Source organism: Acyrthosiphon pisum, chromosome A3 (assembly GCF_005508785.2).
Source record: "Acyrthosiphon pisum isolate AL4f chromosome A3, pea_aphid_22Mar2018_4r6ur, whole genome shotgun sequence".
In the NCBI taxonomy this organism is placed as follows: Eukaryota; Metazoa; Arthropoda; class Insecta; order Hemiptera; family Aphididae; genus Acyrthosiphon; species Acyrthosiphon pisum.
The window spans coordinates 9,022,363-9,049,886 of record NC_042496.1 but is presented as its reverse complement, the minus strand read 5'-3'; the positions used below and the strand labels follow the sequence as shown (position 1 = coordinate 9,049,886).

Sequence of the window (27,524 nt, the reverse complement as noted above, 5' to 3'; positions counted from 1 at the left end):
GGATACATTATATATAGTGTATAAAGACTTTTGGCATCCGGAATTGCGTAGTAATAATAATCAAAATAAGGGGCAAATAATAAAGAGCGTTCCATTAATTTAAATTGTTAACCACAGTAAATAAAAACAATACTACTTGTAAAAAAAAGCAAGGCAATAAAATTAGTGGGAAAAAATTAAAACGGAAGTTGGTCGGTGTAAGACTTACAAAATCCTTGGGCTTTCATAACGGTATCAAATGAGCCGTCGAAATTGAGTTTGTAATGAAGTTGTTTTTACAATCCCTTTTGTTTCCCCCCGACACCCGTTGTCTCGGCTGCAAACTTCTGCTGTGGTTTTTTTTCTACTCCTCATAATTTTGTCGTACCCTCCACGTCCGTAGTACGGTATTCAATAATTTAGACGGAATAGAGAGATAGATAGATGGACGGAGGGAGAGAAAGAGACTAACCTACACAAAGTTTTTCTCGTTTGAAATTATATATATATATATATATAGCGAGAGAGAGAGAGAGTGAAAAAAATGTCACTTTTTGGGATCATGTTCTATAAATATTTTCGTATCCGTTTCTCGTCCACCTGGCGCGTCGATATATTACTTTTTTCGAATTTTGACACGGTGGTGGCAGAAGATAAAACTATGAGACCGCGATGGATGATTAATGGCCACCAAAGCCTGTCGTATGTAGTAACTACGGCAAGCCCTCGCCTCCCCCGTGCCACCATTATTCCATCCCATGCATTTGGTTATCAGGATTATATGCCGTTGACGTATTGCGTCGCCTGTGATTGATAAATTATTTAATACCTTCTATATATATACGCAATACGCGTGTACCTATATAATATATATATATTATACGGACAGAGATTTAAATTTTTGTTTCTGGTCGGTAAATGAAAAACAACACTTTTTTTTCGGCTAAATAATAATTGGTAAACGGCCGTTTGTGTTTGCTGTCGCGTTTTTATACTGTTTCTATAATTGGTGTGTCATCCTGCCACTTACGGGACCTGTTCAATTGCATTACAATACGCGAAATCGTTCACTGCGGTCCACGGCACCCTCTTGTCTCTTCTAACTCTTGAACAAATAGCTTTCACTGTATCTGGTATGCATCAATTAATTTTAATAATGGCAATTGAATGTTCACTTCATAATAACAATCTTTATTACTTCTTTGTTAGAACGGTTAAATAAATTACTACTCTAAAAATTGGTAATTTATTATTAGTACAAATGTGTGTAAATAAGTGAGGCACTTGCGCAAACAAATAAAACTCAATTTATAATCTTGAATAGATTTTAATAATATTAAGTGTTTAATTTGATAATAATATTTGTTAGGAACTATTCTTTAGATTGTCACAAGTATAGTATACCTCCATTATTTTTATCTATTTATATAGCATACAATAAAGTTTATTGAATAGGTAAACTGCTGAATATTAAATTTAGATAATTTATCTTTCATTTCGTATTTATTTATTTATATATTTATTTATTTTATTACTTATTTGAGTTTGAATTTTGAAATTATTATAGAATAATATAGTTTTTTAAAATACGCCATTTTTTTTCACTAAACCACTATATTTTTAATCACTAAATTAGATTACATTTATTGAATTTTCTGCGGAGTAAATTTAATTATTTGGTTATACTAGACAACTGTGCCTTGTGCACACTGCACTCATCTATTTTGGTATCATTTTAATTACTATGCGATTTTATATAACAACGTAAAAGCTTTTATTGTTAAAAATAACGAAAAAAATATGCTTTTTTTATTATCTTTTTACTCAATGTTTTAATTATGTTTTGTTGGCAGATTTTTTACGACTTAAATAATGCATGATAATTTAGCCTACTCTAAACAATATGATTAATGAAAGGGAATTATTTAAAATTATATTTTTAGTATTTATTTAATTATAATTAATTCAAATTGAAATAACAATTAACATTTATTAATTTTAGTTTATTATTGCGACGTTCCTGTTTATTTTCAACCATTATTATAACAATTTTTATAACTTCAATAGTATAATATGTATAGGACATAGACATTATAAATATTTTGTCGGTGTACATTCGAATTTATTATCAATATAGCTTTACTTTATTTTACATTTAAATATAAATATAAATACCTACATCTTATTGGTTTTAAATGTTACAGATATTATTGCATGAAATTAATTGTATTCTTAATATAATAATTTGAGAATTTATATTAGTGCATTAAAATTGTATTTTATTATCTTAAACACATCATTATTTCTAAAATCTATTTTCATAATGTAGACGAGGAGAATTCGATTTGATTGAGATAATCGTCTTTCTTACTATAAACGTTTTATACATTACATAATATGTATTTGCAATGTAAAATATTATGCATTCTAAGTGGTACTTAATCAAAAATTATGTATCTCAAAAATAATTCTTATTGTTTCGACTATATTTAGTATTTTTTAGTCAAACTATAAAAGAGACAAATCGTCTAACTGTAAATAATTAAAAAACATTTAATTTCGATAGTTGGGTCAATATTGGTTTTAATTTGTTTGTTGTTCTTCGGAAATTTTGGTGTTTTTTTTTCTATCCAATTAAGCGTGTTTTACATAAGTAAATACGTGTGTATAGTTTGTATGCGTTCCAAATAAATAATTGGCCAAACAGGTCATGAAATGTTATATAAAACGTGGCGGACTAATGTGCACGTGTGCCCGCAATAAATTAAATTACATACAATTCGGGAAAACTACGAAAATATACGAAAAACGTAGGTGGTATAGGTACGCAAACGTATACCCAAAAGTTCCGTACAATATTATGACGTAATAATCTACCAAACGATATTTATTATTATTATACTACCATGATAATCATCAATTTAATTTGAACGTTGAATTGTATTTTCGTTCGTAATAAATTGATTGTGCGCGTCGATTAGGCAGAAAAAAAGCTTATGTAAAACAGTTTAGATATATATATATATATTATATATAGATATATAATAATATTTGAACAGGGAAGTTGGCTACAACTCAGTTTATATACACATATATACTATCAGCTGTATTATATCGACGCGAACCTTACGTACTCGGGTGGATTTATTTCGGTATCAATTTATCTGGTGCTCCGCGAGTAACGTGATTTGTTTACACGTCGACCAGATGGATGCACTTGATATACTTAATACATATATGTGTGTGTGTGTGTGTGTGTGTGTTTGTGGCGTATTTATTATGTTGGTGTAGATTAATGCACATCAAACATACTTTACCGAACGCAAAATAAAATTGTACCGCGCGTTACTAAATATGATTAGGTATACTGTATAGGCACTATAGCTGCCTTATTATAAATATTTTTTTCCCCGCGTGAGTAAGTAACGCTGTCGACTATTTTCGTTAAATTCGTTTCTCGAATGTATATGCGTCCCTCCGTGTGTATATTATGGTTTACGTCATTATTTCTTATTTACGTTATCCCGTGTCAGTGCGAGATATACTGCTGTCAATGACGACTAGCTCGACTCGACTTCGTATTATAGCGATTTTTATTTTCTAAAATGAAATGCTTTAGGTAACCGAAAATAAACCGTTTCACGATTGTATATTTCTATGTAATAAATTATGGTTAACGATATTATAATGATCATATTGAAAACCGTCAATAGTTACTTTATGTGTTTTAAACTGTATACAATACTATATCGTAAAATCGTTTTTAAGGCAAATGTTTTGGTGCACTAAAACGAATTATTGATAATGTGTATTTTTCATAATAGTTGGTAATAATAATAATTATGAACTTATTTTTACTTATTTTTAAATTGAAACGAATTTATAGATTAAAATTATATTATTATCAGTTATTTAAAATTGATTTCTTTAATTTTACATCGTTCAATGAATTATTTCTAATAATATAACGTAGGTAATATATAATTTGTCAAGTAATTTATAAAATAACTTTGGAGCTTTTCACTCTGTTTGCTTTGCTCCAACCCTCACTTTTAATGGTTGCCTTAAAAATTAACAATTATATTCTCTAAAATATCAAATTACTAATTTTTTGTATTCCAGACCAAAAATCGATCGAATCAATAAAAAATTGTGTCTCTTTCTAAAATGTTTAGGTACTGTTAGGTTATTTAGAATCAAATTATTCCTTCAATTCTCTATTATATTTTTTAATTATTCTTAATAATTATCGACATTTATTATAATAGGAGTTTTAAATTTTACTATCTCTTTGGCTAATTAATCGATTACAACATAATGTATACTTGCTGTAAATCATAATAACACGTATGTCCTAATTGTCCGAACCTTATTATAATATTATCTGCGCATGTTAATTGAATTTCTACGTTATTTCTCGTTGTTAAAATCCATTACCAACCGGTGTTTTGAATAAAACATCCATTGTCATTTGGTTAGACATTTTTTATTTATATTGTCGCTTCCCGTTAGATATTCTTGGCGTATCTGAGTCCATTTGGCATGAATACTTCTCCAGACAGACAACCCTTTCCCATATAACCCCTAGACGATAAACCCGACTACATAGTAATTCGCCAGAATGTTCCGAAAGATAATCGGTCTAGTTTTCGTATCTTCTATTCGTTTTATTATGCATAATAATAATCAATGAATAATGTCATGAAATAATGTGGCTGTTATAAACCTTACATAATATATAACAAGCAATAGTTTTATTTTATTATACATAAACAATACTATACATGCCTGTATTGTTTTGTATATTCGTTTTTGAAAATGTTTAGGCATTATAATTTATTAATTTTATTATTCTACAATATAATACTTACATACTATTGTTATTATATTATAATTGTTCGGAAAATAATGTAGTTGTAGGCTCTAGGATCTAGGAATTGAAAAAGGAATGGGCTAAACACAAATATGATGGCACCTTTCAATTGTATCAAACAGTTTGTTACACGGCGTCTTGGGTAGACTATTTCGCTACACCGAATTTGAGGGTCCACTGAGCTTACCAATAATATTGTGCCTCATAAATGTAATAATAATATGACATAATACTTTATTAATGAAGTTAAATAATAATATTACGATCACAATGTTATTATATTGTTAATAATTATTTATTATTAGTTACACATTTACACCACTTGTGGATCTATACTCCCGGTATTTTGTAATAATAATTACAAAACTTTTGAGTTTTCATAATGACATCGGATGAATACAATAATATAATATACTGTCAAAAATAACTCCCATTAGTTTGACTTGGTCGATACTAGCGATATACATTCAAATCAAGACGCATTGGGGCTAAATGTGTTGTACTTTTGATACATATTTTATTTTGAAGCTTTTGGAGTCCGAACGACTGAGTGCTATCCTCTAGACACCTGTTACACGTTAACAAAACATACCTGACTCTACTGATCTATCCACATTAGTATTTTTAATTTTCTTTTATTTATACTAGCGTTTCTCTTTATATTTATTATTTTCCAGTAGAGTATTGAATCCAAACGACAGATCCCACCTCTGACCTAATCTAACTTTGCTAAATGGTACAATTTGTAATTGTGAAAAATCAATCATCAAAATAATTACCTCTGTTATACTATTTTAATTAATCAATTGCAATATATTATATAGTTTATATTTTTATAGAACAAATCACAGAACGTTTCTTAATTGTATTTATGTAAATCATAGTTTTGTATATTTTATCTGAAACTTAAAATTAATGTCGAGCAATTGAAATTTGTAATCCACTATACACTATATAATATGTATTTGAATAAATTATTTTATATAAAATAATATTATGACTATTATTAGGATGAACAAATGTTTGCGAGAGTCATCGATTTAGATTCCTGATAAACAGTGATTAAATATAATGAAAATGTAGGTACATTCACTATGCGATAAGATTTTGGCAACTGTTTCTGATTAAGCTGTTATGTTAGGTACATAATATCTATACGTGGATAGAACTTTAAATATTTCCTCGAATATAAATATAAGCTTAACGTTTACTCTTAAAAGCTAATTTGCTAAATTACATTAAATATTCATAAATCAAAAGTCATTAATATACAAAGAAAATATGTTTTAACGATTTTAATTTTTAAACAGAATAATCTTCAATAATTGTAACAGTTTAATGATTATTATTATAAAAATGTTTAATTTATTTGTTATTTAAAACGGAAATCAGTATAAGTTTAGAAATTAAATTACAGACATTTCTTAGGAATTTGCAAAAATATAATACCACTAAACTTGATGTGTAATTAAACATTCTTTTGAACATAATACTGGGCAGGAGGTGCCCTCTGTTTATGTGAAATGTATGGAAAAATTATTATTAAGTTTTTATTAAATACGAATATACCTAAGTAAATTGTTTACGTTTTATTTTTGAAACTGGTTGATAATTTTAAATATATATATAGATTACACAATAATATTCTGTAATAGATACAATTTTGCCATCTAAAATATTGTAAATAAAGTTTTAAAATGGATGAGAACACTTTTAGGTATAATATTCAAATATCTTTAGTCAATAGTCTTTCGTAACATTTATATTACCTATAATGACCACATAACTTTTATTTTCGTTTTATAGGTATTGTTAATGTATTGCTCAAAACTATTCATTAATAATTAAAAGGGGATTGAACGAAAGAATATTATAAAGTGCACAAAAAACTTTTCTGAGTCTTGCAGTTTTCTTTGTTTGCATATTTAATGTTGAGTGAAGTGGTACAAATACTGAAATACATATTTAATTTTGTTATGAAAGTTAATATTTTAAAAACGTCTGAATTATAAAAATCACAATTAACAAAGTGGATAAGAGTGAATTGTTGGTACTAACATTTAAAAATGAGTTGTAAAGCAACAAATTATTTAGTTAATGAAACATTATAATATGTGTGGTGTGTACTGCAGTGCTTCTGTGCACATATTAAGTTATTCTGCGTTAATGTCGTTACATAATTAGGTATACTAGATTTGGTGTCGAAAATCTGTAAAATGTAATTTTACAGTTATTATTGTTATAAGCAAAGAGTAATGGCGGAGTTAAATTCGACTTAATATTTAAATTATATTTATTTTTTTTACTGACCCAATCCCACCATGATGGATTAAACTGTTCGTATTTTACTACAACTCGTGGTTTCAGTGGCGATTTATTTTATGGAATTTACTAGTGGAAATTTAATGAAAAAAGTTAAGAAATGGGGACGAAGAGATGAAATGATAAGCAAAGACAAAAAAGGGGGAAAAAGGAGGAAAAGATCGTATGAAAATAAAGCCTATAAATTATACCAGAAATTAATCATAAAAAAAGGCACTAGTAATGCTTTTATTTTCGACACCCTCTTATTGTTAGTACTTTTTTTCATGCTCTTTTTGTTTTCCTTATTTTCGTATATTTTTGCATTTAATGGTTATTTATTTTGAAAATGGTTTAATTTTCCTTGTACGGTTTGAATTATTTTATTGCTTTAAATAATATTCTATTATTTTGCTTTATTAAGAAAGCGGTATATAGATTGATAGCCTTTTTTTATTTGTTGTATGATATATATTATTTAAATATTAAAATTTAAAACAAAATAGAAATTATCTATTTAGTTGAATAAAAATATAAATAATTACCAAAGTAATAATATTAAATAAATGAATATAATAATAATTATGTTCAGAATGCCTCTCTTTTGAAACGGATAAACGGGGAGTAGGAGTACCAAACATTCGGTTAGAAGCCCTTCATCCAGGCAACATAAAAAATAGAATTACCTTTATAATTAAGACCAATTTAATCAATCTTTTGTGACGTGCAATTCATATATTAATATGTAATTTAAGGTAAAATGTGAATTTTTATATAGTTGATTTAGCCAATTACTCCAATAAGGCTTTTTTTTAATTAATAAAAAAAAATAATAATAATAATGTTCAAAATTGTTTTGTGTAATAAGTAAAAAAATTGTGTACTGAACAAAAAACGAAATAATTTTAGTGTAGCTTGTCTTGTAAGATTACGCTTTTATAACGATTTAAAGCGTCTTTTAACTCAATTAGTACAATTATTATTGTAATTATGTTATATAATATATTGTATTATTTTAGTTATTTGATAATTAAATTTGCCATATATAATAATATGTATGTATTGTGTATTGTATAGTATTTATTTTGGGCAAAGTAAATCTGTTAAGTTGAAGACGTGTTTGGACATTATTTGATTGTCATTAATTTAAGATCAAATTTTTTAAATTTTATGGAACGACTTTATAAGTAAAATATTTTTATTTTTTTTGTGAAGATTTTTCTTATCTCTGTCTATTGTTATTCGCGAAAAATAGAACATTTACTTTTCGGAGAGCCAATACCTTGTATATACTATGTAGGTCGTAGGATGTATGTCAATATAATATAATCGAGTTAATATTATTTTAACCCATTGTACAAAATTGAAAGACGAAAATATTATCTATTGAAATGTAGCGTTAGGTTTTTCTAAAGATTAATTGTATTAAGATGTTTACATAATATATTTACAGTATTAAATTTATGTATATAATATGTATTATATTATATAATATATTATAGTGATGTAGGCTTCGATGTTAATCTGATCAAAATGTAATTTGCTTCTATGGCAAGCATGATAAAGACAGATATAATACTGTATTATTCTATTAAGACTTGAGATGTTCTCCCAGAGAAAAAGATTGTTCTTAAATACAGTTTGTTTTCCAATAAATACATTATATTATACACGAGAATAAACTGACAACTGCGTATAATATAATATAAGTGAAAACATGAAATACCACGAGTTAGATTAATAAATATTACAAACATACACTTAAAAGAGCGCATTTCATCGCTTTGTCATAATTATTAGTAGTATAACATAAGCGAAATAAAAGAGTTCAGTCAATGCGTCGTATATTTATTTATATTTTAAACGTTATTCCAGCCGTCCATACAGTATATTATGTTGTTTTTATATACATCTAGGATTTGGTATGGTATATTTTTATTATAACGTTGATGACGACAAATTTATATGGCACATAAAAAATTCTGTACAATAATATATTGCGATAATGTAACGGCGGCTGCGGCGTAAGGGTGGATATGGGGTGGGATACAAGAGAGGGAAAAAATGTGTTTAATTTAAAACAATAAAACGGGTCACTCAATTCGCAGGACTACAGACCCTCTCCATCGTTTCCAACGTACGTGATGTGTCTGGAACACTTGGCAATATTATCTAAACTATGCATATATATATTATATAATAATATAATGACCCTGGTTTAATGACTCACTCCACACTATATATAATATATAAATTATACATATATATCTACACACATACACGTCATGGTGAATATTGTTTCGCTCCACGAAATGAATTCGCACCTCCCCTCATACACCACTATACCACCGCCACCGGGTCCCACACCAAACCTCAATCGCCACCCTTCTTCCGTATATTATCACTAACTTTTCCTGGCGTGCTAGTATACAGATCGGCCTAAAGTTTTCACGTTGTCGTTACACAACTTCCGTCGAGCGTATACACCCACGATTTCTCGCGTTTCCAATAAACCGCATCACAAGTCCATATATTATATGTATACAGACAAACACACACATATACACATGCACACTCAAACGTACACACATGCTTGTAAATCGTCACAATATCGCGAGAAACTTTTACCCACCGCCGTAGCTTAAAACGGAAACCCTGTCAAATAAAAGTCGGCAATTACATATAATATTTTCTAACCATGCCCTAAAAATTACAAAAACATAACCATAAAATATGTTCTAAAAAAAAAAAAAAACCATATTAGTGATGTAAAAATATGAAATTTTAAAACCAAAATTTTGTCCGAAATAATACTTCTTAAATAGGAATATATCAAATTAGGTATATGTATATATCTATACTATTCATTAAAAATGTGGTTTTTAAAATAAATAAACTCATGGATGTGTAGCTATTTGGAATAGTAGGTTTCAAGTATACTTTTTATTGAGAAGGTCACTGTAATGCATTACATCTATGGATGTGTTAAATTTAATGATAAGTCATTGCCCACAAAAAGCGATTCCGAGCAGACATGGTATTTTTGGTGTTTCAGCCTCAATTTCTATATAATAATGATACTTTATGATTTATTTATATCACTATTATATATTAGGTAGACATTTACTTTTATATTGTTAATACGATAGGTTGAATTATTTTTCACAAAAAAAATCACATATAAATATACAGTATACTATTATACTTCCAATTTTTTAAAAACAATTTAAATGTTTATAAATATCACAAAAAGAGCTAAAGTATAAAAAAAATGTAAGACTTATTTTATAAAATGCTAATATTTGTTTAGAGAACAGTTTATGTCCCCACGGTCATTCTTTTTTGAATTGTAACATAAAAAAAAATTGATTTTGTTTAAAACAGCTTATTCCTATAATAAGTACACATAGAATATTCCTATTTTTCCATGATTTTTTTTTTCATAATTTTTCCCAGTTAATTTAAAAAGTATTTGTAATTTTTACTTTTGACCTCATATAGTTTCAACTACATCCAACTTTTTATATAAACCCCTTCAAAGTTGAAGATTTTTACTACTCCTAAAGATAAGGTCAGACAAAAAAAAACATATAATGTATACTGTATTGTAAAACCAATACAATCATTGATCCACTATCACAATCTAATAAATAATAAAAACAACAATAATAAATGTCTAAAAATCTTATGATAGAAAGAGTATATAATTGATTAAAAATATTGATCTGACAATAAAGTGCCTTTTTGATGTTTTATAAAAGTTATAAAGATCAATTTTTTTTTTTTCAGTAGGTCACTTAATTTATAGTACTAGAATTTATATCTATTTTAGTCGTCTTTCTCTTACACACACGATCGTTAAATCTAATTTTTCTCGATTTCTTATGTCCGATACACAATTCACGCGAAGTACAACTTTTTAATCATGACTTCAGTCGTCTTATTACCAACTTACTATTAGACTGATTAGGCTGATCATGGCACCTGTTATTTTCCCCCAATAACATGCATTTTTAAAATATGCTCTGTGAAAAATCAACCATAGAGCTATGATGTTTGTCAATATATAGAAAAAAAAAATACTAATTGTGTACACCATCATCGTGGTTCGCGAAACAATCGGATGAACACTAATGTTGTTTTTATTTATTTTGTACAGAAACGTCAATGCCAAGATTTGCCGAACCCATACCAAACGTCACTGTCAGCATTGGCAGAGATGCACTACTGGCATGTGTGGTGGACAATTTACGTGGATTCAGGGTGAGAAAACAGAAACGCTATGGTATATCATGGTGGCGGTTTCGCTAATGCGCAGTTAATTTAAGAGATAATAATATTCTCCGGGGTGGTCTTTTGTCCTGGGCCTTGATAGTAGAATCCACCAACATGTTTCTCTCTTCTAAATAACAAATAATATAATTCTTACTAACGGTGCATTACGGCCACTTAAATAACCCCAAAACAGGTGGCTTCAGCCCATTAAATAACCTCGGTCAACAAAGGAAAACTTTTAATTGGGTTTTAAAATAAAAGTCTGAAATAATTTCATCTATTCGCTATAATTTCCCGGGAAATGGCTTTTAAACGGGAGAAAAAGTTAAATAATGAAAATGTAGTATTTTACTGATAACTAATTAATACAAGCGGATATTTTTATAAATATTATACATTGTTTTATTAATTTCATGAATAAACATTTATTATGAGAAAAGAAGTATTTTTATCTAAAAGTATCACAAATTGAATAAATAAACTTTAATCATTTTTTCTACATTTCATATTATTATTTTTGAAATGTCGAGTATATTTTATTATTTCAGTTTATTAAATCATAATACTTCTACATAGGTAATATTATAAGAGTAAAGTTTAAAAATATGATTTTAAATTAGATATAAAAAAACCAATGCCTTGTACTTTTCGTAAAGATTAGTGTTATCATTTTAAAATTTAAATGGTCCGTGTTTTAATCCAAAAAGTTCTATTAGCTGTGGATTATGATAATCGTTTAATTTAATTTCGTAAACTAATTAAGCTAAAAAAAAACTATTGCACACTTTTTAAATTCTTTAGAAAATAATAAACTTAAAATAAATTCAATTTTATATTACTTATCTTGTAGTACCTATCTCATGCATGGTACAACTTTTAAGGATGATAAAAAATGATATTTAGATACATTTCGTTAATGGCTTTTCTTATTTTTAGTAATCATAATGTGTTATTGAATACTAGTTATACTAAAAGATATTTAATTATTGTAGGACTTGACGTTTTACTTCTATATACATATATTTGAATTATTTTTTGTCCATTACTTGGAAATATCATTGACAATTGTACCTACAATGTACCTACTAGGTATTTTTTTTCCTAACAATACTTTAATAAAAGCGAAATGTTGTCATTGAATACAAAATAAGGTATTACTTAAAAATATATAAATCGTAATATAGGTACTTCAATAAATAATCATAAAACATGTAAGTATTCACTTATTACGCATTGCTGAAAATTTGAACGTGAAAAAAATGCTGTAGGTATATCAATAATAATTATTGATTATAATTAAGCAACTACCCCTTATATAATGTTATGTACATTATGCACACAATACAATTGACCGAAAAATATATAGGTATCTACCCTAATATACAAAAATCACATTAATTCGAAACCAACTAGGTACTATATAACTTATAGTATATAACATTTGTACCTAGTCGTTTGTAAATATGATCCCTATAATCATATCGTACACTACATATTGATTGTAGTCCTGTGATTTCTCGGTGTAAACACTGTGTCAAGTCTAATTTGATATTATGTACCTACGGTTCAACGTTCAAAGGCTTACAACTTCACAATAGAGAGACACGGTGGTCAATCACGAGCGCGTCTAATCAACAACACCGGGTTATAATACATATTTATTATTATATAGCTGGGACGTTGGGTGCGGCTAACTGGCCAATCAAACTACCATAAATCCGTTATACCCATATAATATTATACCACAATCATTATCAGCCATATTATATAACGATAATCCGAAACGCAGTTGGTCGTCCATTCACGTCGTGGTGTTTAGTGCGGTTACAGTGCAGCTCGGTCTAGACGATCTATACGCGCATAGCACAACAACGTAATATTATATTATTAGTTCGTAATAATCGCTCATTTGGTGAACATTATAATAATATGTTATTGTAGAGTGTGGACTGAACTTCTCGCATAACTAAATGACGTATACAATAACGAGCCGTAAGATAGCGGACCGATGGTTCAAATATTCCAACCCTTGGGTCGGGCAGATTCAAATATCCTTATCAAAACGAATATATTTTTTTAAGTTTATCTAATACGAAAACTCGATAAGATAAATTATTGTATTTATATAATATGTATAAAAAATACCATAGATGTAAATGTAGATAATTTATTTTTTATCTTTTGTACAATTTTTACAACATTTTTTTTCGTATTTATTACGGCTATTTAAACAATTGTCTTGCTAAAAGAAGTGATCCAAACATTTAATATATAAATATCACAAATCGAGTATATGGGTGTGCGATAGGACATATTACTTATATTGATGGTACTTAATGGAAGTCATTTTTGGAATTCCTACTGCAGTTTTCCAAAAAGTTTCAAAAAAAATAAAATACCGAAAACTTGCAGCAATATACGTAGGACCGGATGGCAAACGACCAGTATTATAGACGAAAACTTAATGCATTAAAAACATGTAATAAACACATAAATAACACAAAATATTTACAAATTAACATTTGTAAGACTTCTCAATGACTTTTGCTAACATCATCAATTTTACATTTTACTACATTTGCATAGTTTTAAAAGTTGGTATTTAAAAAAATATGTTTATACTCTTGTATGTTCAAACTATTATTATAAAATCTTTAAAATATTGTCTTATTATTAGTTTTATATCTAAATTTAAAACATCTTACATATTATAATGCTATAGAATACCGAGTTTCACTGTAGGAATTGATTTTTTAATGTAAAGATTTTTATATGATTTATAAAATGTAGGTATAATAATACACTGCGTACTTTACTCAGTTACCCTGCAGGTGAACAAAAAGAGTTGAGTATCCATACATACAATATCCGCATATTCTCTGAGTACAGACATAAATTAACTGTCTGTTGTTTGCAAACATTTTATGAGGGGAATTATCTGAAGACCATTCACAGAGCTAAATACTAACGATTTATACTTATTTTAAATATAATATTTTTGTATACAAAAAGAAAAATTAAAAAATTGAATTTATTTAAAAAAAAAATAATATTAATAATATTAAATATGTTTATTTGCATCGTAGTTACTTTCCTAATAGGGAGTCCCTATCATATTATTATAATATAATAATTGTATAATACACAATTTTATTTTACGATCGTACACGAAGCATTATTAGTTCGCATTTCTTATATACTTTTGAGGGTTAGGATATGGTTCAATAATCATTGCAATCTCAGGGATTGGATTTATAATATGCACGTCCAGTCCTGTAATACTCTCGTATTGTATTCTATTGAAAATTCTAAACATTTTATCTTGAATCTAGTCTTTTTTTTTATTTTCTTGTAGGTCGCATGGGTCAGGGTAGATACTCAGACGATTTTGTCCATTCACCACAACGTTATTACCCAAAATTCTAGGATAACGCTTTCCTACAACGATCACCGATCGTGGTATTTGCATATTAAAGACGTGCACGAAGAAGATCGGGGATGGTACATGTGTCAAGTGAACACGGACCCGATGAGAAGTCGACAAGGGTACTTGCAAGTGGTCGGTAAGTATACGAATTATTTTTAACCTTATTCGATCATGCGTATTGTGTTTCGATTCGATAACTGGATTTCATTACATAGTACCAAAAATTCAATTGATGAAGTAAAACAGTTCTCAACGCTCACTGTTAATTAATGTTATTTGTTTTATTTAATGTTTTAATTCGAAAGTATAAAACGCAATAGAATTAATTGAGTTTGTTAACTTCAATAAATGTTCAAAGGACGAAATAATATAAAAATATCAGGTAATTAGTACAAAACATAATATTCAAGCACTTACACAGAGTGATTTGACTAATACACTTAGGTACTTCTATTTTTATTTTAATAATTTATTCATTCATATTCTAATTTTTGGAATTTCTAATTATACGTAATGATCATCGTTTCCAATTCTTAGATTTTTTATACCATTTAAGTATCTCGTTACAAAAAATATAGTTTATACACCAAAAAAAATACCTTAAATGGTTAATCTAAATATTTGAAAATATTTTTTTTTAAGTAAATAATATAGTATATATTTAAAATTTCTAAAAATTAAAAATTGCATGAATGCATTATTTAAGGGACAAATTGGGGGTGAGTATGCAAATAGTAGCGAGTTTAAAGTACACATGTATGCAAATTTAAAACGGGGTAGTTATTATGCATATTAAACCTCAAGAAAATATGATCTTAATTTCTGTTTTATATAACTTTAATAATATCTTCGTTAATCCTTTATTAATATTATAATTTATAATATTAGATTTTCTAAGAAAAAAAGTAGTTACGTAAATTTAATTGTTAATTTGCATTATTTTTCTAGAAATTATGTTACAGATATAGATAATGCGTAGTGTATACTGGTTGATGCATTTGATGTAACACGTTCATATTAACTAGATATTAACGTTTTTGAAAAAAAAAAATTTTAAGTCGTTAAAAAATAACATTTACCTAAACTTATTACCTAAAATGTAGGCCTATGTATACCTAAACTGTTTATTATTTTTATCGTTATCATTTATAAATAATTAACTTTTTTTTTTACTATTATGCATGTTTAATTCCTTATTGCAAGGCAGAATTTTTTTTGGGGTTCTTCGGTACTTAAGAACCAAATTTTGGACGATTAGTTTATGGGTTATAAGTATTTAATGCTCCAATAAGTAAAGTGGAGTAGTATACAGGAGTACCCCACAAAATGTTGATCAATGACTCCACTAGTCAAAACTATAAATACTTTATAACTAAGGCTCAGATTTTAAAGCACAATTAATAACAAAAAAACACAAAGTTGTTTGAAAAAAGCAAAAAAAAGCATGGTTTACAAAAATTAACTTAGGTATAAAATTGAATAAAAAAAATTGAAAAGTTAATTTAAATTAAAAAAAGTATTAACTACCATGAATTTTCTAGATTTGCAACAAAACAATAATAATCCAATAACCATTTAGTCCATATTCCGGGTTTTTATATTTCTTATTAATTAAATTAAATTTTTTTTATAACTATTGCATAATAAACATATATTCCAAATGGATTATAGTAGCCAACCAAAAATGATAAATGCTTTAAAAAAAAATTACACTTATGTGTTTATTGTTTAGCATCTTAAATATTTATATATTATAGTACAAGCGAGTAATGTACAGACTAAAGAGTGTAGTCGAAATGTATCAATTTATTAATTTGTTATTTTTAGTGAAAATCGAAGTCAAGTTGAACGTCATCGATCACTACTGCAGTGATTGGCCAATGGCTATAGTAACATTAAACCATAATTTTATCCTCTTAAAAGTATTAACACGATATAGGTACATTATACATATGCCATGTAGGACATGCAATTTTACATTATCAATAGTAGCCAGTAGGTATGATTAATCATCCCGTGAATGATACCTAATCGATTTTGACATTCTATAAATTAGTAGTTACCTGACATTATTATTTATTACTGCAACCTAAGAAAATTAATTTTAATTAATTACTAATTTTACACGTAAGCAATCATTTCAATTGTAGATACATAATACTGATTACTGGCACGTGTAAAACACATGTTATGTTATTCTAGTAGTTATAATACACACACTATTACCCATGTCTATATGTTATACTATTAATAAAGTATACTTATAAACCTATAGGTACCTACCTATATTAAACTATTATAGTTGATACGGCATATGTTATACTATTTTATTATGTATTCACGAAGAGCGTACAAGCATTGCAGTTTAAAAACCCGAATAAAACCAACGATCAAAATTGAATCGAAATTCGACGCATAATATAACAAATGAGTAGAAAAAAAATAATGTTTGATTTTTCTTATTCTCTAGTACCCCCAAGCATCATAGACAAGGAGACGAGCACAGACATGGTGGTGCGCGAAGCGAGTAATGCTACTTTAATATGCAAAGCTGCCGGATACCCAGAGCCGTATGTGATGTGGCGAAGGGAGGACGGCGACGATATTAATTACAACGGAGACACAGGTAGGAACGCGATACCGTATAATAATAATAATAGTAATAGTAATAATAATAATAGTAGTAATAATAATATGACGATATACAGATGCAGTTATGATAACGAGGGTGTATCGCATACGTACATTTAATATATATTGTCGCGGGCATTAATAAGAAGGGTTGGCATGGGAGGGACCGGGCCTCACCAAAGTTAGGGCCGGCCGAGTCGAAATAATTACTGAACCACTTTATGCCTCGATACGACAGATTCACCGCGACGGACAACACGCGGTGCTGTAAATGTATATTAAACGACCTCGATGGAAACTATTATACTTTCGGCATAAAAACATTATAATGTATATTAGATCATATTATATGTATATATTATATTATATCAGGTGATTCTTTTATCGCAGAACACTTATTGATTTAACTGTTTAAGAACTATTTAAGCTTTCAATTTTTTGAACGTCAACATTTTACCTATTTCTCGTTTGGAGTATTTCGATTGGCGCCTATATAAAAATGAAATTTTGGAAGAGTAGTCAATAAGTTATTAATAATAAAAGTTCAACCCAAGTCCTAAAATATTATGTAAAAGTAATATTTTTAAAAAGTTAAACGTTTTGAAATAATGCGTGTTCTTCGATAAAAGTATAAAAGAATCACTCGGTATATTTAACAGTATGTGCTTACAATATTTGTAAACTGGCCACCTGAAAGTATATTATAATGTTAAATAATATTATTATATTATTATCAGTAATTCACCTACCTCGTCTTCGCATGCGATTGACGCCTAAGTGTGGAGAAATTAACCGTCTTGTATTTATCTTTCATTTCGATCGATGGTCTTCTCGCCTGTATAATTTAATACAACGCCGATTATTATTACCGTGATGGGTTACACTGCAATAGAATAATTTATTATAATATTATGAATTATTATCACCGCCACTTGATTATCGGAAAGGTTTCGAACGCGAATTTTGTGGTGATCGTTTGTCTTAAAGTTACCATTACGCGCGTCACGTTCGTCAATGTCCTAGTTGAACTCGTTTTTCGTGATATTGTATATGTGTGCGTGTGTAAATATGATGAAATTCAAGGTTACAAAAAATATATAGGAACATTGTGCCAGGTCAACTATATATGTATTCATGTTAACTCCTAAATTATACGAGCCAGCGACCGCAGTGGGTGGGGGTAATAATGGCGCGCGCACTACTTTCTTTCTTTTATTATAATTAATTGCGATAATTTTATCGTTCACATTTTTTTTTTCGTTGCACGATTAGAGAATAACATAATATTATAGGTAATATAATTATTATGATTTTTGTATAGTGTGTACTGCATAATGCGTATACACAAAATAATAGGCTTAACACAACTAGCCGTTTTATCACGTACTTTCAATTTATTTCGACCGATTATTCTCTGCAGACCCCGAACCTAATATAATAAACAGTGTTTAATACGCAAAAGTCGTCATGAGTTTAGCAGCAATAAAAAAAAAATAAACTTTTTTTGTTTTGCATGTACGCTCCGCTATTGTTTTCCTACCAAATTACAATAAAAGTAAAATGTATACGCATGTATTGTGTCGGTACATGTAATCGCGTGCATGAGATACCTACCTCTTATAAAAAGTTATAATCCTGCTATATGCATTAGTATAATATACAAAGGTTACAGAAGTGGTTTGTAAGTTTCGGTGTAACCTATAATATGTGCGCACGTTAAAAATATTTAAATTTATGTACGGAATTTAGTGGATTACACTTTCAAGGGTTAAAACTTTTGTTATTATACATTGTTGTTGGTGGCGATGGTGGTGGTGTTGTTAGAGGTGGTGGTAGGGGTGGTGGTTGCTAGTGATGTCGAAAATTTAATTTACCACTGTGCTATCATTTTTTTTTCAAATTAAGATTTAATATAATGTAGTTGTTGTTGCTGTTGATCATTTTAATCTTGAAGAAAAAAATAACAACACATTGACTGACAAAGACTTTTGAAGTGATATATATTTTAATATAATAATATATTTCTCTGGTGGATTTTTTTACAATATATAAAAATATTTTGCCACACATTTTTGGTGAACTATTATCGCTCGTTCTTGGAGTGACGATAATTCTATCATTGTTTTTATGCATTATATTGCGAACCCCGTTAAGAATTTTCTGTTTTTTGTATTATGAATTTATATTGATCGATGTTTAAATATGAACTATAATGGTGAGCGGAGTGGTGACTTGTTCTCTGAGTAATCAAATCTTGTTGTCTTAATTTCATACGGCAAAGTGCAAACACTAAAACTATTTCATTATATATTTTATCGATTTCCTATGTTTTTTTCTTTGAAGGAAAAAGTATGTTTGGAAAATTGAATTATGTTGGCAATGAATTGTGTAAGAAAACTTTCAGGAAATAATCTTTATATAAAATGAGAAAAGTATTTAGAATACAATTGTTGCCAAAAAAAAGTTGTTTTGATTTATTACTTGAGATTGCTATAAATTAAAAAATTAAAAAAAATTACATTTATTTAAACATCTTAAACTTAAAAATAATTTATGATATGAAAATAGTGAAATAATTTAAAAGTATCAATTGATTTAATATACATTTTACGTTTAATATATTTAGTGTGATTTAAACCAATGCAGTGATTTTATAATAAATAGATAAAAAATTGTTAAATCATAGTTATTTTGAACATCTTAAACAATGATGGTCACTTTTAGATGTACAAGACGTTTCGTATATATATACATATATTATATTTTGAATAGTGACTATGACGTTATAATAGAAACAAATTGATATCACATTTTGTCCAAATAAATATACTGTTAAACTTAAAATATCTGTGGTAAAATTTATAAATTCTATGTTATGGTTGGCAATTAATTAATATTAAGTCACGGAAGAAGTCTAAATACTTAGAAGTCTTAGAGTTTAGTTATTATATATTATATGATTTGTATGAAATTGTTGTAATTTATATCGTATACGTTTGTACTTATATTATCTAATGCTTATTTGTCAGGCAGCAATTTATCTCAGCCAAGTTAAAAATGTTTTTATGATAAAACGTTGTTGTCTATTTCGCCGCTTTTTTAATTGACTCATACTTAAACTGCGAGAGTGAGTTAAGCACAAATTCCTTATAAAGACGTTACGAATTATTCGTTGTGCCATGTTGGAATATGTACTCACGTGATCCATTATTTTCCCGTCAACCGTTTTTGCATGTTTTTGTTAACCGTTAAACGAGTATAATATATTGTTGTGACTCCTCCACCAGTGCTACAATTCGGGAATTTTCTCAGCTAATGTTGTCTATTCAAAAACGATTTTTCTCTTGGTCGGATACTAATAAAATCAGATTTTGTATTTGGTTTTTCATTCAAACTAGTCCAACGAACAAGCGTCGTTACATGGGATGCCTACGAGGTTGTTCTCGGGTAGTCTATAGGCAAACCTACAAATTGGGTCTAATTAACATTCATTTTAATAATACAATTATGTAAATATTAAGTTTATCAACCATGGTTGAATATAATATTGCATGTTGAACCGACAACAGTTTCCCACGTTTGTGTTGCTAATCAATCTATATAAAATACAACTAAGCATAAAAACTTGATCGCGCTAAGTATAAAAAGAAAATAGCGCCCTTAAATTACACATTAAGGTAAAACACACACTTAACTGCCGGACAATATATTACAGCAACCAGCACGATTTACAAAATACATTTCTTGAGAAAGCCTAGCAAATTTGTAGTAAAATAATGAAGTTTTAAAATACAATAATCTAATTGGACATTTTACGTAGAAGTGCATGGTGTAGTTTTCAAATCATTTTGAAATTATACTATAATAACAAATTATTGCAGCGTATTTTCAACAATTTATTAGATAATATTCCCCGCGGCCCGCATTACATCGCACTATCCTACACCTATGGTGACTAATAAACAAAAAAAAAACATCATTGTAAAACCAATATGTTCCCGAAATAATGAGGTATCAAATGAAAATTAGTGAGATCAAACAAAAACACTACACCATACTCCGTGTAAAAAAAACGCTAAGTATAAAAAAAATGTTGGGATATAATATACAACTAAAATCAGTAATATATTAAATTATTAAATAGGTTTTTAATAATAGTCCAACCAAGTACCAACAATATGAAGTTTGCTCTGAAGTAGATGTACATTTTGCTCATATTTTTAGCAGAAAATCACAGTCATCAGATCTTAACAATATTTTCTACTTGTACGTTTGCGGAAACCAATTTGAACAGATGTATATAAGTAGTTTCTATCGAGAACCAATTCGGACCACTTAATTTTGGCCCAGAAACCAAGTCCGTATTTATGTTACAGGATTGGTTTACGAAATGATAATAAATAATGTATACGCCACGATTTGTTTTGTTTTATAATAAACGCTTAAAAAGTTTTACCGCTCTTTATTTTGTTAAACACTATTTATTATCATCAATTAATCGGAAATTATTTGCGGTTAAACATTGGTTTTTTAAAATTTGTAATATTCCGTTTTATCAGAATAAAAAAAAGAAATATAATATTACGACTCGAGCATAAATATCGTAAAATCATATTTTTCAGTGTTCTCGTTTAAAACTAAAATAATAATGGTCATAAAAGTATAAAAGTTTGAAGATTTATTTTATTACTTTTAAGTGACATTAAATGCGTATGAATAAATTCGATTTAGTTTGTGCGTGTAGTGTGCACAAACTTCTAAAGGTTATCTATAAAATCAAAAATTTTCAAGACTTGTCACTCGAGATTTCCACCGTTTCTAAACAGAAGAGAATATCGTTTACTGATCAAAAAATACTGCGATCGTAAATACGGTACGAGAACGTTTTTGACTGCAATAATATATGATTTGCAGTTTTTTTATTTGAAAATTGCTATCGTCGTCGTTTAATACTTACTCGTGTGCTGTTGTTGTTGGCCACGGTGCATTTTATTAGTCCCGCGCACTATACTGTCGTGTGTATTGGCGAACAACGTACTATGTCGAACGTAAAATTTAACTGTTATTGTTTATCGAATTAAGACCGGGGCCGTTGAAAACTTGACTACGAAAATATTGCAAGAACTCGAAGCACGCGGGCGACCCGCGATCGTTTCTGTCGTCTCGTCGCCGGCAGGAAAATCGCAGCCTGACCTACCCAACAAAAAGGTCCGGGGGGACATTAACCAGTTGAAAAGTTAATTTTTTTCTAAACTTTAGGTATAACTTAACTATAGTTAGTTAGTTTTCTAATTAACTTAAGAACTTAACGAGCGTAATTGACTGTTGAAATAACTCAGCTTTTTCAATCGATTTAAAAATAATCTATAAGTTGAACTATTTTTTAACATTTTTAATAATGATTTTTTAAATTTCTTAATATTACTGTACACAATGTAAAATAAGTATAATACTAGTAATAGTATTATACATTTTGCAATGTTTGTTGATAAAATAACTAAAATATGTAGGTACGAGGTACCTATATTATGGGCAAAAAATCCTCTTTATAATATGTGATCCACTACTTAAAAAGTAGACTGACTCATTTTAAACTGTGTTATATTCATTTTTTTCCTTATTAACTTAGAAATTGGTGAATTCAATTTATTATTCGTTAACAATTAATTTGAAACTTAACGACCTTGTGTTCGCTTAATTTTGGGCTAATTATTTTCATTGACTTGCTCAACACATTACATATCATAGGTAATCACATACGGTGGGATTGATGCTTAACATATATTATTACATGGCCGAGGGCTTCTGAACAAAAGACGGTTGTACAATGCGTGTGCTTGTAGCCAAAAGGGTCGCTATATGTTTTTGTTATAGTTGAACAACAATTAAATGCGTTTATTTTTCACATCAGGAAAATCTCAAATCGTCAACACATATTTTTAATGAATAAAACTATACAGGTTTTTGTGCATATTATAATTATAGGAATCAGCTGATAATACTGCAGTCTGCAATAATGATAAAAAATGTATTGGTTTTTACAATTTCACCTCGTATAATCGACGGTATTGTGGCTTTAGGCACAAAACCTAAAAATATTTTAGTTACGTTCGTAAAATTGTCAATACTTCCATATGTATTCTTAGCGAATATAATATTATCATGTGCGATACATAAAACATTTGAAAAACTAATTGATCCATCAGGTGTGCCGTCCGGCAGTCTTCATACCACTCATACCCAAATATCGTTATAAGTAATATAAAATCAGTGGACGCAGATTTATACAGACATTCAAAAGCAGTGCCACCGCTAAACCCTATAGTCTGACAATTTTTTTTAAATATGGCAAGGGCCGAACGTCTGTGATTTGAAATTCATACCAGATTTGTATAAGAAATAAATATTAATAGGTACTTATTTATATGGTGGGGCAGTGGGTTCTATCGAATTTTAATTTAAGTTTTTTAGACCAGCATCAAAGACAAAGTAATGAAACAAATTATATTTTATTGAACACAAAGATTAAAATTAATTGTTACTAACAAATCTTAATTTAAAAAAATTTCATTACTAATTAAGGCATCTTCAATTTGGATACAGTCAGCTACCCGCTTACGCATAGGTATTATACTGTCAACGTACGCCGTAATTTCAAAAACGCGTTGATTTACAGGCACGGTGTAACGTGTACTGCATGATTACTGATATCTAATATAAAACTAATAAAATAAATAAATAAAAATAACACCGTCCCTATACATCATCATGAACTTTAATCTAGTAAAATACCGGGTTATCTTATCTAACTAATTACAGCACACGTCAGAACCTTTTTACCACACCTTGTAGTTTAGACTTTAGACAATTTTATGTAGAATGTATATTATATTAATATATTATATAATTACTATACATAATATAGCTACATAGGTAATCAAATTAAATTACGGGGTCTGGTGTGCCTCGTTGGTCGTCCTCAGTCATTAACATGTTCTGTGATCAAGTATCGGCCCTAGCTCTCGGATGGGTGATCACCACCGGGTTTTTAGTGACGAATCCTCGCCCCACATACACGTGTTTCTCAACCAACCGTAATTTCTTACAAAATGATAATGATCATAGTTCCGATGATTAAGATTTAGTAAAAAAAAATTAATTACGTGTACTTCACTTCGTTTGGAAGTTAAACAATTCAAACTTTCAAAAATTGTTTTTCTATACAAAATAAAAATATAGATTTGAGGCCGTTTTCATTTGACCTAAGTTCACTTTTAATTCAGTACCACTTCTTTGGTTCAAAAGAAAAACACTATACGCATAGGAAACGGTCCCAACGACTGCATAATAACGCCATCGCCCTCAGCACCCTCCACCCTCCACCACCACAACTCGTCTTTAATTGCGATTTGCGGCACAACTGTCTGTAGGTACTTATATGTATAACACTGATACTACAGGTATACCATAATAATTATATAACGAATGTCCATATCCGACGGGACCGATTTGCTGGCAGGTAGGTATAATAATGACCTGCTCGTACACACACATATATTTGTATACGCACTATGATATGTAACGTTATAATTGGAAGTATATAGGTACACGGTTATTTTATTTATTTATTTAACTGTTTTAATTATAATACACACAGTTGTTTTTTTTCCGTGATTATTCGCACTCGAATCATATTCCATGTGTGTGTGTGTGTGTGTGTGTGTGTGTGTGTGTGTGTGTGTGTGTGTGTGTGTGTGTGTGTAATTTTATTATTGACGACTGATGTGTGGCAATGGTATAAAACCTGCAGGACCGTATTTAGGTGGCGTGTGTAGTGGTGTTGAGGGGGACCAAGGGGTTGATATAAAGGTGGTGCAATTTTTTTAAAATGATTATTGTTTTAATCTCCGAATAACTCCATTTTCTTATTTCCTGTAGTTAAATTGTTTTAATATTTTTTAATTTGTAATTTGCTATCATAATTTATAATATTATCATTATTATTAGAACATGAACACGTCCTTAGTTCTTGTATTAAAAATTAAAAGTGACATAACGTCCACCATCAATTATGATAGTATTATTAAAAATTTTAATTCTGGAGTCACAATCCTGGAAAAAAATTAAAACTTTTTAACCGTTATTTTGTTTTTAACAACATGTACGTAAGTACCTAAGTTTATTTAATTTTAAAAATTATTTTTTAAAACAAATACACGTGTTTTTTTCTTTATAATTGGACTGTTTTTATTTGTATTGCCCTTGGGCAGAAAATTTCTAAATACGGTCCTGTTCACAACTGCTGCACCAGTAAATACATCCATAAGACAAACCTGGAAAACTCGTGTTCGTCATGTATACTGAAAATCTTTTTGTGTACACGTATTATACGCATGTATTACATATCATCATGTGTGTGTATGTGTGTGGGTGTAATACACCGACGCTACACATCCGAATATCTCCAAGCACTGCACTTCCCCCACGACCCCGTACCTCTACGCTTCCCCGTCAGTGCCTTTGGGGAAAACCGTACCGAAAAGCCCGTGTGCCCCGAGCAATTTATATATTACGTCCGAACGGCGGCGGCGGTCGCTCGGGAAAACATAACGAACCTCCACCCATACACGCACACACACACACGTCCGTTTGCGTCCCGCCTTCCACGACTGTTCTTTTCCACCGGTCAGTATATCTTTTTGATGGTCACGGGGACGCGAGGTGCATACATATATATATATATATATATATATATACACACACCGGGCGTCGTGTGTATGTATATGTACCATGCATATATATATACACATACACATATATGAAACCCCCCGAGGTAGATATTCGGCTAGACAGATTTGCTAAAACCCCGGTCACCGGCGGCGGCGTCACCGTCCTCTTCCGGTTCCCACCTATATACACTCCCACCGCTGCTGCACTCTTATACCCTCCGGGATATCGGTCCGTGTGCAGTGTATCTTTTTCCCATATCGCATATATGTACTTGTGTGTGTGTGTGTGCTTTCCCCGACTTATTTCCGCCGTGTACTACGTTATTTTTTTTCGATCTCTTCGACATTTTTCTCATAAATATAGCGTAACAAATATGGTCACCGCCGTCATTGTTGGTCAGAGATTTCACCCCAACGGAAATAAGCGTTGTACCGAATCCCAATATAATAATACGCCATATACATCCGGTTCTGGTATCGGAAATAATTTAATTTATATATTAGGTGCATTCGTGGAAATAACGTGTGATTTGCGCGCGCACGACATCGATAAATGGAGCAAAGTGGATTGAATGAAATATAATATTGTGATCGGTATTCCAGCTTGTGCGTACAAAGTATTATTATTATTATTATTATTACCTCTGGTGTAGTAAAACTGCGACGTAATAATATATGGTCGCGAATTGATGTTTTCAAACGTTCCAAAGGTGATAAATTTTTCATTTTTATTCGTTTTTTTTGTTTACATTATTATCAGGGGCGAGTGTCGTGGTATATTTACGTATTTTTTTTGTCGTGTCGCTGCAGTGCTTGCAACGAACAACGGTTGAACGTATAAACCACCAATTTTGAAAATCAATACGTATTAAGTGTTTGTAGGAATTAACTAGTATTCGTGGAAAGGGATCATTGTTTGGAGTAGTGCTATTAGCACTAATTTACATAATCTTCATACAACACAAAATAAATTAAAAAAAGTATTTGATATTTTCTCAAAACATTGAACCATGCATTAACGTTTTTCGTGCTCACTGTTCTAATGTAAGTTGTAATAAATAAATTATAAAACAAATTCTAATATAATGTTAAAAAATATGGATCATCGTGTTATGTAAAATTGGTTACACAAAATACTATTTATTTATTTGTTAATGTTAGGTTGCCATTGCAACTGTAACTCAAAATAATCTGCGAAAATCATTAATAATATCTATAATTGATAATATAAATGATAAAAACTAATAACGATTAATCCATGAAAGTACATAGGTAGGTAGTAATTGTTTTGTTGCTATGATAATTGAAA

General features: G+C 29.2%; 1 protein-coding gene across 4 annotated transcripts in view; it reads left to right on the top strand.

The window, feature by feature from the left end:
- The window catches only part of LOC100164949 (lachesin), a 113,425-nt gene that overhangs the window by 57,151 nt on the left and 28,750 nt on the right, over positions 1–27,524 (top strand). For all 4 annotated transcript variants that reach the window (XM_001952813.5, XM_008183886.3, XM_008183888.3 and 1 more), the window contains exons 4-6: positions 11,313–11,416; positions 14,784–14,991; positions 17,326–17,481. In XM_001952813.5, the coding sequence (XP_001952848.2) occupies positions 11,313–11,416; positions 14,784–14,991; positions 17,326–17,481 (468 nt within the window). The remainder of the gene's footprint in view (positions 1–11,312; positions 11,417–14,783; positions 14,992–17,325; positions 17,482–27,524) is intronic.